We start from the raw sequence: 19,822 nt of genomic DNA on the forward strand, positions 1-19,822 counted from the left end.
TCAGCACACTTGGAAAGGACTCGCACGTCGCTGGAGCAGGAGGCAGGAGGGCACCAGTATGCAAATTGTGGGGTGTGTAAAGTAATTACAACCAAATTTAGAGGGAGAGAGCACAGGCACTGGGTTCCGGGTTAGCAGGATCCCAGTGAACACAGTCACAACACACTGACAGCAGGCAAAAAGTGGGGGTAACCATGCCAAAAAGAGGGTATTTTCCTACAGCTGCAATATGCTTGGCATGGTGGTCAAACCCCATGTCAAATAGCAAGCTAGGCCCCCTGACCCTGTTGACCAAGGTGGGGTTACTCCATTTGTGGGTAAGCTGGGTGTTGCCCTGGCTAAGATAGGGTTAGCAGAGGTGGACACCTCTCATCTCATGGTTTGGGAAAAAGCAAACTAAGAACATTCTAAATGAAGTCCAAACACTGTGGAGGTGGGCCAGCTTCCCAAAGGAAATGACCTGAACAGTAGGGTTTGAGGCAGAGTAGGCCCTGCAACCATGCAGCCTGCTCCCTTACTCTTCCTCGCCTGACAGATCAGGAAGACTCTCCCAGGTTTGGCTGAGTCTGGCATGTTGGCTGAGGGGTTGGGCTTGTGTAGGGAGCTCAGTTCTGGTTGCAGTACAACCCACTAGATGCAACTTTGACTGAAGTGCACTTGGGTTACTGCTAATCAGGTCAGCAGTGCCGGAGTTCCTTCCCTAAAACAAGACACCTGGGGCCATATGTACGAACACCTTTTCCCATTTACACAGAATGGGTAAAAACCTTTGCTACATCTGGCCCCTGGTCACTTGATCCCAAAGTGACCAGGCCATACCAAGCCATTAGGTTCCCTATACGTCCCTAGTAAATGGTACCCCTGTATGTAGGGCATGGCTACTGAAGAGATCCTCTCAGAGCTGCAGCACAACTTGTGCCACCCTGAGGGACCCAGCACCAACCTTAGGCAGACTACATGACATGGTGCTCCCAAAATTTAAAACATGACACGGCACAAAGCATGTGTGCCATGTCCCCTAACACTTCATGCAATATATGTGAGTTAAGCCTCTAGCAGACCTTACCGCCCTAAGGCAGGGTGCATTATATTACATATGAGGGCATATATGTATGAGTGGATATGGCCCTGCTATGCCACTGCCAATTCTGAGACACAGTAAGTACAAATGAAGCCATTTTAAATGCATGTGCGGGGCACTGGACACTACGAGTTCCCCAGCTGGTTTCTTTGAACCATTGGATGTTTGGTAGCAAACATCTCAGAATAATAAACCCTTAATGATTCCAGAGATGGGTTTATTAAGAAATGCACACAGAGGCACCTTAGAGGTGTCCCTTGAAAATCCAACAGCTACTGGTGTATTGACTGACTGGTCCTGACCAGTTCAAGCCACCACAGACACGTTTCTGGACCCTTACGGTGAGAGCCAGTGCAGTGGGCAGAGGAGCTACCTCCACTCCCAGGCAAGATGGACATTTCAGGGCCGGGAGCTTCAAAGGCCTTTCCGGCTTAGTAATGCAACCCAGGTCTCTTCAGATGGTGGAGGTGATCAACCCACCACCTTGAGCCCACTTCTGGCAGCAGCACAGGTGGGTAAATTAGGTAAATTAGGAGGAGTGCCCACCTCATGCCAGTCCCACTCCTAAAGTGGTTGAGCTAAAGTGGACACTGTAGGAAAGTACCATCTTTCTAGGCATGTTACTCCCATTTTTACCTGTATGTCACTATGTTTTTGCCTGTCTCACTGTGATCCTGCTGGTCAGGACCCTAGTGCTCATAGTTTATGGCCTAATGTGTGTGTCTGTATAGTGCTTAACTGTGCCACTGAGGCTCTGCTAATCAGAACCTCATGCTTATGCTCTCTCTGCTTTTAAATTTGTCACTATAGGCTAGTGACTTCATTTACCACTTTCAATTGGTACACTGCACCACCCTTATAAGTCCCTAGTATATGGTACCAAGGTACCCAGGGCATTGGGGTTCCAGGAGATCCTTATGGGCTGCAGCATTTCTTTTGCCACCCATTAGGAGCTCAGACAAACCCTTTCACAGGACTGCCACTACAGCCTGCGTGAAATAACGTATACGTTATTTCACAGCCATTTTCACTGCACTTAAGTAACTTATAAGTCACCTAAATGTCTAACAATCAGTTGCTGAAGGTTAGGTGTAAAGTTACGAAGTGCGAGGGCACCCTTGCACTAGCAAACATGCCCCCACATAGTTCAGGGCCATTTCCCTGGACTTTGTGAGTGCAGGGATGCCATTACACTTGTCCACTACACATAGGTCAATACCTATATGTAGCTTCACAATGTTAACTCCGAATATGGCCATGTAAGGTGTCTAAGATCATGGAATTGTCCCCCCATTCCAAATCTGGTATTGGGGAGCCAATTCCATGCATCCAGAGGGCTCCACTGTGGCCCTCCAGTACTGCCAAACCAGCTCTCTGAGGTTTGCACTGCAGCTACAGCTACAGCTGCTGCCACCTCACAGACAGGGTTCTGCCCTCCTGGGGTCTGAGCAGCTCAGTATCAGAAAGGCAGAACAAAGCATTTCCTTTGGGAGCAGGGTGTTACACCCTCTCCCTTTGGAAATAGTTGTTACAGGCTGGGGAGGGGTAGCCTCCCCCAGCCTCTCCAAATGCTTTGAAGGGCACAGATGGTGCCCTCCTTGCATAAGCCAGTCTACACCAGTTCAGGGACCACTTGTCCCATGCTCTGGCGCGAATAGGGGTGGTGCCCAGAACTCCTCCAGTGTGCCCCAGACTTCAGCCATCTTGCTCTGCAAGGTGTGGGGGCACTCTGGAGGACTCAGAGTGGCCAGTACCAGCGGGTGACGTCAGAGACCCCTCCTGATAGGTCCTTACCTGATAAGGTAGCCAATCCCCCTCTCAGGGCTATTTAGGTTCTCTCCTGTGGGTTCTCTTCAGATTCTACTTGCAAGTTTCCAGAAGGAATCCTCTGCAACTACTACTTCAACTACTACTTCATCCTCTGACCTCGGATCAACCGCAGCCTGCTCCAGGAACTGCTGTAACAGCAAAGTATCCAAAAGGGATACTTTTCTTCTGCAACTTTAAGCTCCCGCCAGCAACTGCAACAGTTTCCACAGTGTGCACACTCAGAGTACTCCCTGTCTTCATCCTGCACCAGAAGGACTGAAGAAATCTCCTGTGGGGTGATGGAGTCACTCCCCTGCTCCAGCAGGGGCCTTCTAAGACGACGACCGGTACCCTTGGACTCCTCTCACATCGATGAGCGTGCTCCTAAGGACACAGAGGTTGGACCCCATCGACATAGCCTGTCCTGAGGTCCTGCTGATGCAATTTGGAGGAAGTAAGTCCTTGCCTTCCCTGAGAGCGACGGTACCCCTGTGTACTGCGTCTTCTTCACCTCCTGAGGCCTCACTATCCTATTTGCAAAATTCCTTCGTGCACAGCCTGGCCCAGGTCCCCAGCACTCCATCCTGCAATGCTCAACTCGCTGAGTTGTTCTCCGACGGCGTGGGACCTTCCTTTGTTGTGCTGCACCAACAGTGTTTTGCACCTTCTTTGTCCCCGTGTCCTGGGACTCCCGTGGGTGCTGCCTGGCATCCTGAGGGCTCTCTAAATGCTGAGAGCCCCCTCTTCCTCCTCACACAGAGTTGAGGCCCCCAGGTCCCTCCTGGGTTCAGCCAGTGCCATTTTGACGCAAAACACACTTTTGTCGTACTCAAGGCTTGTTGGCGACTTCCAACACGAAATCACGTCTGCATCCATCTTCACGATGTGTTACATCCTTTGCATTATGCAGGAACCCGCTGGCATCTTCCTAGGGTGAATTTCTGCAGTCTTCGCCTAACCGTGGCCTTTTCTTTTGCACCCTCTTCTGGGTTGGCAGGGGCTCCTGTCCTTCCTGGAACTTCTTTCGACTTCTGGACTTGGTCTGCGAAGTCCTGCAAAATGGCCCTGAACTATGTGGGGGCACCTTTGCTAATGCAAGGGTGCCCTCACACTTAGTAACTTTGCACCTAACCTTCAGCAAGAGAAGGTTAGACATTTAGGGGACTTATAAGTTACTTAAGTGCAGTGAAAATGGCTGTGAAATAACATGTGCGTTATTTCACGCAGGCTGCAATGGCAGGCCAGTGCAAGGGTTTGTCTGAGCTCCCTATGGGTGGCAAAAGAAATGCTGCAGCCCATATGGATCTCCTGGAACCTCCATGCCCTGTGTAACTAGGTACCCTATGCTAGGGACTTATAAGCGGGTCCAGTGTGTCAATTAAAATTGGTAAATGAAGTCACTAGCCTACAGTGACAAATTTAAAAGCAGAGAGAGCATAAGCACTGAGGTTCTCATTAGTAGAGCCTCAGTGACACAGTTAAGCACTACACAGACACACACATTAGGCTATAAACTATGAGCACTGGGGTCCTGACCAGCTGGATCCCAGTGAGACAGGCAAAAACATGCTGAAATACAGGTAAAAATGGGGGTAACATGTCAAGGAAGATGGTACTTTCCTACACAAACCTTAGACAATCTAATTGCAGGGTAGCCAAAAAGAGTATATGGTCTGGGAGTCTGTCAATTACGAATTCCACAGTTCCATAATGGCTACACTGAAATCTGGGAAGTTTGGTATCAAACTTCTCAGCACAATCAATGCACACTGATGCCAGTGTGGGATTTCTTGTAAAATGCACACAGAGGGCATCTTAGAGATGCCCCCTGCATGCCAGACTCCTAATGTTAGGCTGACCAGTTCATGCCAGCCTGCCACAACCAGACGGGCTTCTGGCCACATGGGGTGAGTTCCTTTGTCACTGTGTGGCCAGGAACAAAGCCTGCACTGGGTGGAGGTGCTTCTCACCTCCCCCTGCAGGAACTGTAATACCTGGCGGAGATCCTCAAAGGCTCATGCCTGTTGTTACAACGCTCCAGGGAATCCCAGCTGGTGGAGATGCCCGCCCCTCCGGACACAGCCCCCACTTTTGGCAGCAAGTCCGGAGGAGATAATGAGAAAAACAAGGAGGAGTCACCCACCAGTCAGGACAGCCCCTAAGGTGTCCTGAGCTGAGGTGACCCCTGCCTTAAGAAATCCCCCATCTGGTTTTGGAGGATTCCCCCCGTAGGAATAGAGATGTGCCCCATCCCCTCAGGGAGGAGGCACAAAGAGGGTGTAGCCACCCTCCAGGGCAGTAGCCATTGGTTACTGCCCCCCAGACCTAAACACACCCCTAAATTCAGTAATTAGGGGCGACCCTGAACCCAGGAAATCAGATTCCTCCAACCTACAAGAAGAAGAAGGACTGCTGACCTGAAAGCCCCGCAGAGACGACAGAGATGACAACTGACTTGGCCCCAGCTCTACCGGCCTGTCTCCAGACTCAAAGAACCTGCACAGCGACGCATCAAGCGGGACCAGCGACCTCTGAGGACTCAGAGGATGGACCTGCACCTAAAGGACCAAAAACCTCCCGAGGACAGTGGCTCTGGCCAGAAACAGCAACAAAATTGCAACAAATTAGCAACTTTAAAGAGACTCTCACTTCCCACCAGAAGCATGAGTCTGCACACTCTGCACCTGACGCCCCCGGCTCGAGTTCAGGACAACAAGCACTGCAGAGAGGACTCCCAGGCGACTCCTACAACGTGGACACCCTGAGTCGACCCCCTGCACCCCCACAGCGACGGCTGCAGAGAGGATCCATAGGCTCCCCCTGACCACGACTACCTGGTAACAAAGGAACCTGACGCCTGGACCGAGAGGAACCACCTACCAGTGCAGGAGTGACCAGCAGGCGGCCCTCATCCTAGCCCAGTCAGTGGCTGGCCGAGAAGCCTTCTGTGCCTGCCTGCATCGCCAGAGTGATCCCCGGGTCCCTCTATTGATTTCTACAGGAAACCCGACGCCTACTTTGCACACTGCACCCGGCCGCCCCTATGCCGCTGAGGGTGTGTTTTGTGTGCTTGAGTGTGCCCCCCCCGTGCTAAAAAAAAAAAAAAAAAAAAAAACTTGGTCTTCTCCCCGAGGACGCAGGTACTTACCTGCTAGCAGACTGGAACCGGAGCACCCCTGTTCTTCATAGGTGCCTATGTGTTTTGGGCCCTCCTTTGACCTCTGTACCCGACCGGCCCTGTGTTGCTGGTGCTGTGGCTGTGGGGTTGCCTTGAACCCTCAACGGTGGGCTGCCTATGCCCAGGAGACTGACTGTGTAAGTGCTTTACTTACCTGAGAAACTAAACAAAACTTACCTCCCCCAGGAACTGTTGATTTTTGCAGTGTCCACTTTTAAAATAGCTATTTGCCATTTTAACCAAAACTGTGTGTACTGCTGTTTTAAATCAAAGTTCCATACTTACCTGTTTGAAGTACCTTGCACTTTACGTACTTACCTCAAATTTGAATCCTGTGGTTCTAAAAATAAATTAAGAAAATATTGTTTGCATATAAAAACCTATTGGCCTGGAGTTAAGTCTTTGAGTGTGTGTTCCTCATTTATTGCCTGTGTGTGTACAACAAATGCTTAACACTACCCTCTGATAAGCCTGCGTTTGACCACACTACCACAAAATAGAGCATTAGTAGTATCTAATTTTGCCACTATCAGCCTTTACGGGGAACCCTTGGACTCTGTGCACACTATCTCTCACTTTGAGATAGTATATACAGATCCAACTTCCTACAACTACCTTTATTTTTGGTAACACTGAGTATTGTCTTTAGTTGTGTATAAGTACTGTGTGACTATGAGTGGTATTGCAGGAGCTTTGCATGTCTCCAATTCAGCCTAAGATGCTCTGCTATAGCTACCTCTATCAGCCTAAGCTGCTAGAACACTACTACTTCACTAATAAGGGATAACTGAACCTGGTATAAGGTGTAAGTACCCAAGGTACCCACTACAAACCAGGGCAGCCTCCTACAGACACTAAGTTTTAAACTCCTCCATCTTGTTTGGAAGGAATTAGGCCAGAACGGTTAGGTTATGCCCACTCAGAAAAAGGTGGTCAGCCCATTGGCTACCATCTGGCACGCCATGTAACGCCCCTAAATTGAGTATATAGGTGGCACCACTGACCCCTAGAACTCAGATTCCTGATGACCTAAGAAGAGCCGGACACTACGGAGTCGCATCAGCAGAGAAGACTGCAGGAACCAACTGAGTTGGGCCCAGCCCTACCAGTCTGTCTGCAGCCCTCAACGATCCTGCGCAAAACAACAACCTGCCCTGCAGCCCAGCGACCTTCAAAGCTTTGTGAGGACTGCCTGCCTCCAACAAAGATCAAGATCTCCCGAGAATGGCAGACCTGTTCAAGAAGAAACCAACTTTAAAAGAAAAATAACTATGCCCTGAGGAACCGCAAAATTGCCTCCAGATCCATCTCTGCACCCAACACCCAGTGCCCGAGCCCAAGTGGCCCACCGGTCCTCTGAAGGTTTCCCAGCAATTCTAAGTCCGAGGCCACTGTGGACTGACCCCTGCTGGACTCTGCCTCAAAGTCTGCAGACTCAAACCGAAGACTCCCCCTGACCGCGACCTGCCCAGTAAGCTGTTCCCGATGCCAAAGGACACCCCTACACCCGGAGCCCCTGGGCCTTCGGGAGATGAACTGTCAGTGTCCTTACGTCCCCTAGCATGATAACTTACCTGGGCAGCTGTGGGTTTTGTTTGTTAAGCCTCCTGGCCTGAGCCTGAAGCCTTTTTCCAAAACTGATCTACCCCATTGACCTACATTGGGCGCCCGATGCTGTGTTGGCACTCTTCACCTGGCTGCCCGTGTCACTGAGGTTGTAAGTTTGGTGCTGTCTTGTCCCCCCCCCAAGCTTACATCACCCCAGGAGATCGACCCCTGACACCGCTTTACTCACCTGTGAGCAGCGCATCTTCGATTATCCTCAGTCTCAATTGGTTAACATTGGGCACTCAACGCTGTGTTGGCATTCTCTGTGCCACTGAGAGAGTAAGTTTGGTGCAGCCATGTGGCACCCCTTGTCTTACCTCAACCTCAGAAGACCGACACTTGACATCACTTTACTCCCCCATGAGCAGTTCATCTTCGTTCACCCCCAGTCTCCATTGGCTAACATTGGGCACCCGACTCCGAATTCGGCCTCTGCACCCAGCCGCCCCTGTGTCGCTCTTGGTACTGATTTGAACCTTGCTTGGTGTTGACATAAAACCCCAAAGACTGGATTAGTAAGTTGTGTACTTAACTGCAAAACTGCATTCTTCTTTTCCTCCTAACATTGCTGAACTAAAAAATTGCATTAAGTGCTGATTTTTGAAACTGCAAAGTATTTTTGTTTATAAATCTACTTACTTGATTACAGGTTCATGGGTTTGAAACATATAGGAAAAGAAAAGTTATTTTTCTAAATTGGTCTTGGATTTATTCTTTGAGTGTGTGTCTCATTTATTACCTCCGTGAGTACAATAAATGCTAAGCACTACCCTCTGATAAGCCTAACTGCTCACCCACCCTACCACAAATAGAGCATTAGTCCTATCTACTTTTGCCTCTGCAATATCAATTGGGGACCCACTGGACTCTCTGCACAGTGTACTTCATTTTAGTGCAGTATATAGAGTCAGCTTCTTGCAGTGCCATGTCGTGTTTTCGCCTGACTTGCAACAGGACATGCAGTCTGCAATGACAGTTGTGTGCAACTTTTTAGGAGGATCACTGAGGGTGGCACAAATAACGCTGCAGCACTTACGTACCCTCTCCAGTACAGAGGCCCTAGATACAGAGCTACAGTAGTGTGTGGCAACTGTACACATTTTATCTTGTTTACAGAAAGAGCGCTAGCACTGGGGACCTGTCAGGCAGGGACCCAGTGCACCTTGGTTTAAAAAACCTCAGTATCAGTGAGCAAAAAGTGGGGGAAGACCGCTGCAAATCTCAATGGGAGGGATGGGGTGGGGGGAGAGGATGGAGACGGAGGGGTGAAAATAAAAATAAATAAACTTACCTTACCGCTGTCTCTGTCTCCTGCCGCCTCGCTCCTCTTCCCTCCATGTGGTGTCCCAGCATTCACCAGAGCACCAGCACAGGCTCCCCAGCAATCATGGCGCTGCCTTAATGCTAAACATAGCATGAAAGCAGCGTCAGGATTGGGCTGAGCGGCAGTGACTGCCTCGCAGACACAGCCCTGGGGTCTGTGCAGTTTCTCCAGTCCAGCTGTTCAACATAGCCAGACTGGAGAAACCGAAGTGTGCATGTGTGTTTGGCCGGCCTGAGACGGGTCACCAAACACACATGGGCACTTAGGTGCACTCTCTCTCCTCCTCCCTCCTGTAGCCCTGCCCTGCCCCTCCCTGTACTGACGGCTGAGCCAGCAGATGAAAAATAAAACGATATAGCTCCAGCTCCTGTAAAAGTGGGGAGGCGTGGAGTCGGCCAATGCACAGGCTTCGAAGAGCTGCATCTCAAACGCTGATGTTCCCTCGCTTTGACCTACTCTGCCTCTGACCAGAGTGTCATGATGACTTTGAGTAGGACGAAGAGGACTTGGGGCTCCTGGAGAGGTCCCGTGAGTATCCTTTGACTGGAACCGAGAACTCTGAGGAGTCGAGCGACTCGGGTTTGCCTGCTGGGCCACTAACAGCTTTAGGGAACGCTTCCTCAAAGTCTTTGGCGCCATGGCCCAGCAGTTGGAGCACGAACTAGAGTCATGGTTGTGCTCCAGATACCACAGACACACAAACTTTGTGTCTGTAACTAACATGCCGCAGTGACAGGCGCCACATGGTTTAAAACCAATATTCACAAAAGAAGTCAACATTATCCAGGCAAAGGCTGATATCCCGGAATTCTTCCCACTGGAAGCTAAACTTCTCCTTACCAATATTAAGGAGCATAAATTGTCCTAAATCTACAAGATGCTACAGAGGAACCTCCTGGATCACACTGGATCCCATGGTGGCGGTACAGAGGGCTAGGCAGGAGGAGCACGTGGTCTTGAAGATGACAATTGGAAAGGGGTGCTGGAGGCCCCCAGAGAGGCGGTAACAGCCTCTCAGTTCAGACACATACTACTGAAGTTGCCCCACCATGTATACTACACTAGAGTTTGGTTCCATCGCATGGACCTGATACCCGAAGGGAGGTGCTTGAGGTGTAAGGACTCCCAGGGAAGCCTGTGTCACACGTTTTGGCATTGTCTGGTTCTTTGTCACTTTGGGAGAGGATTGTGGGGTGATGGGGTGCTGGGTTGGAACATCCCGAGGGACCCCAGGCTTGTGCTCCTCCATGTATCGGATGACTTGGGCGGCACAAGATATCAGAGGGCGCTTCTTCGGTTGGGCCTCATTTATGCCAAGCAAGACATTGTGAGGGCCTGAAGGGACGTGGCAGCCCCCTCTATAGAGACAAGGGCCAAGGGCATGGACTTTTGAATGGGTCTGGAATGCCAAATCTATATAGCAAGAGGATGTCCCAGGAAAAACTTTAAGATATGGATAGACTGGGTGGAATTTAGGTGCATGCACATATAACCTTGCCGAAACAGGCACTGGACCCAGAAGCGCAATACATATCAACACAGCAGGGTTCCATCCAGTATATGGGTGGGGGGAGGACCAACCGAAGAAGCATCCTCTGATATCTTGTGCCACCCAAGTCATCCGATACATGGAGGAGCACAAGCCTGGGGTCCCTCGGGATCTTCCAGCCCAGCAAAAACCTCATCTCTATTGTGTTCAAGAGGCCAGTCCAGGGACATCCAATATGGAGGTGTGTACAACAAATGTTCAATGCTCCCCTCTGATATGCCTAAGTTGTTTGACCACACTACCACAAAAACAGAACACTAGGGATTATTAAAGAAAGAAAGGTTGTCTGAAATGTTTGCATGGTGTATTCCTACATTGGTACACCACATAAAAAGCCATGGGCCAGAAGAATCTAGCAATTTTGCAGTCGCAAACGGTGCGGATTGTAAAATTTGGCTGTTTGCAAATGCAAAAATGCCTTTCAAGATGTATGAAAGGCATTCGCTGGGCAATTTTAAGGAATCGCAAAAATAGCAATTTCTTAAAATTGCGACCCCATTTAGAGAATCCCAAATTGTGATTCTCTAAATAGGAAATCGCATATAGGGAATTCCTATTTGCGATTTCCAAAGCACATGTATCAAACATTTCCTAAATGCGAATTGGGCATTCAGGAAATGCAAATACCGCCTTGCCTAACTGAAAAAACAGGTAGGTGAAACAAAAGTCAGTATACCAATTTTTAGACTATATTAAAAATGGCATCAAAAGCTTTCATGTCTGATATGTTAAAACACATAGTATAGGTAAGCAAAGGAGGTGAAATAAAGGAGGTCTAAAATACAAAGTCCATGCAAGACAGACCTTTCTTCAAGCGTCTGGGTTTTGGAGGAGGGATGGCGAGTCGGTGTGGAGTAGGTGGGAAAGTGCTGAACACTTCTTTATATCCATGACAAACCAGGAAAAAATCAAAACAAGCAACGAGAAAAACATTGTGAGACAGAACACAAGCAATAAAAATAAAACAGTGAGTGAAGACACTTAATGAGCCTTTCCTATTTATTGACTGCTGGACCACAAGTAGCCAAACAGGTGCCTCATATAAAAACCATTTAACTCCCAGATGCATTCGTCATTTAAATTGTTACTGCCTCTCGCAAAACATCCAGGAAGAGGTAACTTTGTAAACAGAAACAATTTAAAGGAGATTTTTACACCTCAGAAAGAGCAAAATATCAAACACCAAAAAATGTTTGAAGAGATAATGCAATACTGTAAATGGCTGTAACATTCCACTCTAAATCAATAACACTAACATCAAACTAATCATGTAAATGCAAACCTTATGTTGAAAAAGAGAAATAATAGGGCCAACTTGTTGGATCTAGGTGAAAATGAATAATGCCAACAAACGGCAACACCACGATAATGGTCACACAATCAAGAAACCATAACAGTAAACTAAGACCCCCACCCCTCCCATTGTTTATCATTGTTGGTTTTATTGTCACCCTTTATAGCTTCATTTAATTTGTCAGTCTTCCTGTGTTTGCCCCTCTCCTGGAGTATGGCTGCTGTCTCCTTCATGTACTGACCCCACCCCTAACGCTACATATTGCTCTGTCTCGACATATGCTTCTTCCCAGCCACCCTCCATATTGAGCTTGCCCTTATATGCTTCTTGGTGCCAGCTCCACTAGGCTCTTTCACTCATTTGCTCCCCCATACACACACCATCTGTGCATCTTCACCCATCCGCACCCTCTTCCACGGCTTCCCCAACCACATTTCCCATTTTGCTTATGCTGCACTCCCACGTCCCCATGTTTTATACTTCTACCCTCACTTGAGTCCTCCATGTTACTTCTGCCCCCACTGGTTCTTTCGCTCCTGTATTGCGTGTCCTCCCTACTTAAAAAAAATGCTTCAGCATTTTTTCAGGTCGAGCGTGCTAGCACTTTGACCTATTGTTAATATTGTGGGCTTTTAACCACACCCACCTCACGCCCATCACTTTCACTCCTCGTGGGCTTGCCTTTCAGAACTCACTTGATGTCACTGGTAAATGCTTTACATGTGTCCCGCCTTGAGGCTGTTTTTGTCACACCTTGCAGACTGCCCCTGTTACATGGATAATTGCACAATCTCAGATATACTTCAGCTAGGCGAACAATTGTTTTGCTTTTGTCTCGCCGCTTCTCGCTGTACGGTGGTCATGGCGTTCACAGCGTAAACAGGCACAAAAAGCGTGAACTTGTATAAATCCTATCTGTTCACTGAATATTTTGTACAGATACAATGCACTTTTGCCTTCCCTTCCACCCTAGTGAAAATAAGATAAGCGTCTTTATTCAGCATATTTTTTGTACTGTCGCACCCCTTGCATACCGACCTTGGAGGGCCTAGAGCGCGTTAAAGAGGTTAAAAAAATTAAGTGTCTGCGGCCTGGCTGCCTGGTGTTTATTCCATGCTAGCTTGGGGGATTGAGTTTCCTGCCCCTTCAGCTGCCACAAAGCATAACATAAAAAAATATAACACAACATTGCATAGCATAAAAATTACACAACATAGCATAACATACCATGACATAACATAACACAACATAGCATAATAACATAACATAACACAATATAATACAACACAGCATAACATAACACAACACAACACAGCATAGCATGCCAACACAACATAACATAGCATAACATAACACAACAAAGCATAACACAGCATAGCATAAAATAATGCAACATAACAGAACATAGCACAGCATAACATAATAAAACATAGCATAACACACTATAGCACAGCATAACATAACACAACATAGATTAGTTTAGGATAACAAAATATAACACTACATAGTACAGCATAACATAACACAACATACCATAGCATAACATAACACAACATAACATAACACAACACATCATGACATAATACAACATAGCAAAAACATAACCCAACATAGCATAGTATAACTCAACATAGCGTAACATAACATAACACAACATGGCATAACATAACACAACATAGAATAGCACAATATAACACCATTACACGAAATAGCATAAAATAACACAACACAGCATAACATAACACAACATAGCATAACAAAACATAACAATATCAAACAGCATAGCATAACACAATATAACATAACATACCATAGCAAAACACCGCAACATAGCAATACATAACACAATATAACACAACATAGCATAACATAACACAGCATAGCATAACACAACATAGCATAACACAACATAGCATAACACAACATAACACCATAACATAACACAACATAGCATAATACAACATAGCATAACATAACACAATATAACACAACATAGCACAGCATACCATAACACAGCATAGCACAGAATAACAACACTGCATAACATAACACAACATAGCATAATATTACATAACATAGCATAACATAACACAACATAGGATTCCACAACATAACACAATATAGCAAAGCATAACATAACACAAAATAGCATAACATAACACAAAATAGCATAGCGTAACACAACATAACATAGCATAACATAATATAACACAACATAGCATAGCATAACGTAACACAACAACATAGCATAACATAAGACAACATAGCATAACACAACATACCATAACATAAGACAACATAGCATAGCATAACATTACAAAACATAGCATAGTATAGCCTAGCATAACCCTACATAAAATAACATAGCCAATCATAGCATAAACATCATAAAGCAACACAGCATAACATACCACAATATACAGCAAAGCATAACATAACACAACACAGCATAACATAACAAAACATAACATAGCATAAAACAAAATAGCATACCATAACACAAGATGAAACAACATAGCTAGCAAAACACAACGGAAGACATCATAGCATAGTATAACAGAACAAAACATATAACATAGAATACCATAACATAACACAACATAGCATAAAATAACATAATAACCCACATAATTCCACGCCACATTGTATACATCCACTCCATTCCAAACTAAAACACATGAGTAAAAACCAATGTCATTTACACCGCCAATACCTCTAAAAATGGCACTGCCCAGGACCAGGAGGGACCTGGTGAATTCTACCCAGAAGGGGGAGTGTAGGAGGTACCTTGGGTACTTACACCTTATACCAGGTCCAGTTATCCCTTATTAGTGAAGCAGTAGTGTTCTAGCAGCTTAGGCTGATAGTGGTAGCTATAGCAGAGCAGCTTAGGCTGAACTAGGAGACATGCAAAACCCATGCAATACCACTTACAGTTACACAGTACTTATACACAACTAAAGACAATACTCAATAAAGGTATTTATTTGGGGGACACTACCAAAAATATCTTAGAGACAATACTCCTTCTGGAGGTAAGTAATATAGACAATACATACAGTAGACACCAAAATTAGACAAGTAAATAGTCATAGAACAATGCAAACAATAGGAAATGCTATAGAATGCAATGGGAAAAAATAGGTCTAGGGGCAACTCAAAACCATAAACTAAGAAAGTGGAATGTGAACCACGAATTCCCCCCTAGACAAGTGTAGTATGGGCAGAATTGCTGGGATAGTAAGAATACAGTAAAGGTAAGTAAATTACCCCACCCCAGAGCCCAGAAAAGCAGGAGTAAAGTACTGTAAGTTTCCTTACAACACACTACACCTCGTGATATGGATTATTGCAGTAACCAACCAAGTCTGCAAACAACAACTGCTGGATTCCTGGACCTGAGGACCTGCAAAAGGGGACCAGGTCCAGAAGTCGTAAGAAGTTCCAGGAAGGATAGGAGCCCCTGCCAACCCAGAAGAGGGTGCAAAGTTGAGCGTTGCAGGATGGAGTGCTGGGGACCTGGGCCAGGCTGTGCACGAAGCAATTTTGCAAATTGTGCACAGAGGCCTCGGGGATGAAGACGACAGTGCATAGGGGTACTGTCGCTCTCAGGGAAGGCAAGGTCTTACCTCCTCCAAATTGCGTCTGCAGGAACTCAGAACAGTCTGTGTCGATGGGGTCCACCCTTTGTGTTTCTAGGAGCACGCTTATCGCTGTGAGACGAGTCCAGCAGTACCGGCCGTTGACTTAGAAGGTGCCTGCGTGAGCAGGGGAGTGACTCCGTCACCCCACGGGAGATTTCTTTGGTCCTTCTGGTGCAGGGTGAAGACAGGGAGCCCTCAGACTGTGCACACCGTGGAAACTGTTGCAGTTGCTGGCTGGAGCTGAAGTTGCAGAAGAAAAGTATCCCTTGTGGATACCTTGTTGCTGTTCAGTGGTTCCTGGAGCAGGCTGCGGTTGATCCGAGGTCGGAGGATGAAGTAGTAGTTGCAGAGGATTCCTGCTGGAAACGTGCAAGCAGAATCTGAGGAGAACCCACAGGAGAGACCCTAAATATCCCTGAGAGGGGACTGGCTACCTTATCAGGTATGGACCTATCAGGAGGGGTCTCTGACATCACCTGCTGGCACTGGCCACTCAGAGCCCTCCAGAGTGCCCCCACACCTTGCAAAGCAAGATGGCTGTAGTCTGGGACACACTGGAAGAGCTCTGGGCACCACCCGTATGGTGGTGATGGACAGGGTAGTGGTCACTCCCCTTTCCTTTGTCCAGTTCCGTGCCAGAGCAGGGGACAAGGGGTCCCTGAACCTGTGTAGACTGGCTTATGCCAAGGAAGGCACCATCTGTGCCCTTCAAAGCATTTCCAGAGGCCACCCCTCCCAAGCCTGTAACACCTATTTCCAAAGAGAGAGGGTGTAACACCCTGCTCTCACAGGAAATGCTTTGTTCTGCCTTCCTGGGACTGAGCTGCTCAGACCCCAGGAGGGTAGAACCCTGTCTGTGAGGTGGCAGAAGCTGTAGCTGCAGAGCAAGCCTCGGGGAGCTGGTTTGGTAGTACTGAGGGTCCATAGTGGAGAACCCAGGATGCATGGAATTGGCTCCCCAATACCAGATTTTTAATGGGGGGACAATTTCATGATCTTAGATTCCTTACATGGCCATATTCTGAGCTACCATTGTGAAGCTACATATAGGTATTGACCTATATGTAGTGCATGCGTGTAATGTCATCCCCACACTCACAAAGTCCCGGGAAATGGCCCTGAACTATGTGCGGGCACCTTTACTAGTGCAAGGGTGCCCTCACACTTAGTAACTTTGCACCTAACCTTCAGCAAGTGAAGGTTAGACATATAGGTGACTAATAAGTTACTTAAGTGCAGGGAAAATGGCTGTGAAATAGTGTGTGCACTATTTCACCCAGGCTGCAATGGCAGGCCTGTGGAAGGGTTTGTTTGAGCTCCTTATGGGTGGCAAAAGAAATGCTGCAGCCCGTAAGGATTTCCTAGAACCCCAATGCCCTGGGTACCTAGGTATTATACACTAGGGACTTATAAGGGAGGTCCAGTGTGCCAATTGAAATTAGTAAATGAAGTCACTAGCCTACAATGACAAATTTAAAAGCAGAGAGAGCATGAGCACTGAGGTTCTGGTTAGCAGAGCATCAGTGACACAGTCAAGCACTACTGACAAGACAAACTATGAGTACTGGAGTCCTGGCTAGCAGGATCCCAGTGAGACAGGCAAAACACACAGACATATAGGTTTTTTATCTATGAGCACTGTTCCTGGCTAGAAAGATTCCAGTGACACAGTAAAAACACACTGACACACACTCACAAACAGGCTAAAAGTGTAGGTAACCATGCTAGAAAGAAGCTACTTTCTCACAGGGATTAAGAGGGGGCTCTCAGCAACTCAGAGAGCACTCAGAAGACCAGGCAGCATGCACAGGAGTCCCACAGCACGGGACAAGAAGGTGCAAAAGGAGGCCCATGCAGCACTACAACAAAGGGTCCAACGCTGCAGGAGAACCACGCAGGAAGCTGTGCGTCCCAGGAAGGAGTGCTGGGGGCTGCAGCTGCACGGCTCACGAAGAACTTCATAGAAGGATGCCAACAAGCCTTGGCAACTGCAAAACATGCGGTGCACGGTGGTTGGTACTGGCTTGCGTGGCCACTGAGGATTCAGAGGACTGCCCTGCACCCAAAGGACCAAGAACCTCCCGAAAACAGCAGCACTGCTCAGCAACAGCAACAAACTTGTAACAAAGAAACACCTTTAAAGAGACTCTCACTTCATGCCAGAAGCGTCAGTCTTCACACTCTGCACCTGACGCCCACAGCGTACAGGACAACCAAAACCGCAGAGAGGACTCCCAGGTGACTCCAGTGACGTGTACACCCTGAGTCGACCCCCCTGTACCCCCACAGCGACTCCTGCTGAGAGGATCGAGAGGCTCCCCCTGACCGCGACTGCCTGGTAACAAAGGAACCCGACGCCTGGACCAAGCACTGCACCCCCAGTCTCCAGGACCGAGGAACCACCTACCAGTGCAGGAGTGATCAGCAGGGGGCCCTCTTCCTAGCCCAGTCGGTAGCTGGTTCGAGAAGGCCCCCTGTGCCCTGCCTGCATCGCCAGAGTGACCCGCGGGTCCCTCCATTGCTTCAATAGCAAACCTGATACCTAATTTGCACACTGCACCCGGCCGCCCCTGTGCCACTGAGGGTGTGTTTTGTGTGCTTGTGTGTGTCCCCTCCAGTGCTCTACAAAACCCCCCCTAGTGTGCTTCCCGAGGACGCAGGTACTGACCTGCTAGCAGACTGGAACCGGAGCACTCCTGGTCTTCATGGGCGCCTATGTGTTTTGGGCCCTCCTTTGACCTCTGCACCTGACCGGCCCTGTGTTGCTGGTGCTGTGGTTTTGGGGTTGCCTTGAACCCCCAACAGTGGGCTGCAAATGCCCAAGAGACAGACTGTGTAAGTGGTTTACTTACTTCAAAAACTAACCAAAACTTACCTCCCCAGGAACTGTTGATTTTTGCACAGTGTCCACTTTTAAAATAGTTATTTGCCATTTTAACCAAAACTGTGTGTACTTCTGTTTTAAATCAAAGTTCTATACTTACCAGTGTGAAGTACTTTGCATTTCATGTACTTACCTCAAATTTGAATCTTGTGGTTCTAAAAATAAATTTAGAAAATATATTTTTCTATATAAAAACCTATTGGCCTGGAGTTAAGTCTTTGAGTGTGTGTTCCTCATTTATTGCCTGTGTGTGTACAACAAATGCTTAACACTACCCTCTGATAAGCCTACTGCTCGACCACACTACCACAAAATAGAGCATTACTATTATCTAATTTTGCCACTATCAACCTCTAAAGGGAACCCTTGGACTCTGTGCACACTATCTCTCACTTTGAGTTAGTATATACAGAGCCAACTTCCAACATTGGTGGATCAGGGGTGGGGTTTAAGACTTTGCATTTGCTGGACTACTCAGGCAATATCTGATCACACCACTAAAATTCCCAAAATTGTCATTAGAAATAGATTTTTGCAACTCAACTATTTTTCTAAAATGTTAAAAGTCCTGCTAGGGCCTTGTGTAAGTCCCTGTTAGCATTTCTTTTAGAGTCTAAAAGTTTGTAAAAGTTTGGATTTAAGTTCTAGAAGTAGTTTTGGGATTCTTAAAAAGTAATCCCAACTTTTAGAGTCATAATGAGTCAGACAGATGAGATGGTGATGGAACTCAACCTCACCGCTTCCCTGCATTTAGGAAGGTCAGAGTTAAGTTCTCTCTGTAAAATAAAAAAAGACTGGGTCCAACCCTACCAAGGCAAAGCTCCAGGTGCTCTTGGCAGAGTTCACAAGGGACCACCCCTCTGATGTGGAGGATGCTCCTTCAGATGGGGAAATTAGTGAACAGGAGGAGGAACTCACACCTCCTGTCCTAATTAGGGAGAACAGGGTTCGCAGAACCCTGACTCCACAAATCATAGTCAGAGATCCTGGTTCTTCCACATGGGAGACCAGTACCTCTGTGAGCATTGAGGACAGACCCAATGAAGAGGATATCCTATTAGCCAGGATGGCCAAAAGATTGGCTTTGGAGAAGCAGCTCCTAGCCATAGAAAGGGAAAGAAAAGAGATAGGTTTAAGTCCCATAAATGGTGGCAGCAACTTAAATAGGGACAGAGAGAATACTGGCATCCTAAAAATCCCCAAAGGGATTGTAACTAAATATGAAGATGGTGATGACATCACCAAATGGTTCACAGGTTTTGAGAGGGCTTGTGCAACCAGAAAGGTAAGCAGATCTCACTGGAGAGATCTCCTTTGGGAAATGTTTACTGGAAAGAGTAGGGATACACTCCTCACATTCTCTCCTAAAGGTGCAGAATCTTATGACCTCATGAAGGGTACCCTGATTGAGGGCTTTGGATTCTCAACTAAGGAGTACAGGGTTAGGTTCA

General features: G+C 47.2%; 1 protein-coding gene across 1 annotated transcript in view; it reads right to left on the bottom strand.

Moving 5' to 3' along the window:
* The window catches only part of TSPOAP1 (TSPO associated protein 1), a 2,439,191-nt gene that overhangs the window by 279,622 nt on the left and 2,139,747 nt on the right, over positions 1-19,822 (bottom strand). The window contains exon 26 of the mRNA XM_069226865.1: positions 11,354-11,428. Coding sequence (XP_069082966.1) covers positions 11,354-11,428 — 75 coding nt within the window. The remainder of the gene's footprint in view (positions 1-11,353; positions 11,429-19,822) is intronic.

The sequence above is a fragment of the Pleurodeles waltl genome, chromosome 3_2 (assembly GCF_031143425.1).
Source record: "Pleurodeles waltl isolate 20211129_DDA chromosome 3_2, aPleWal1.hap1.20221129, whole genome shotgun sequence".
NCBI classification, from domain to species: domain Eukaryota; kingdom Metazoa; phylum Chordata; class Amphibia; order Caudata; family Salamandridae; genus Pleurodeles; species Pleurodeles waltl.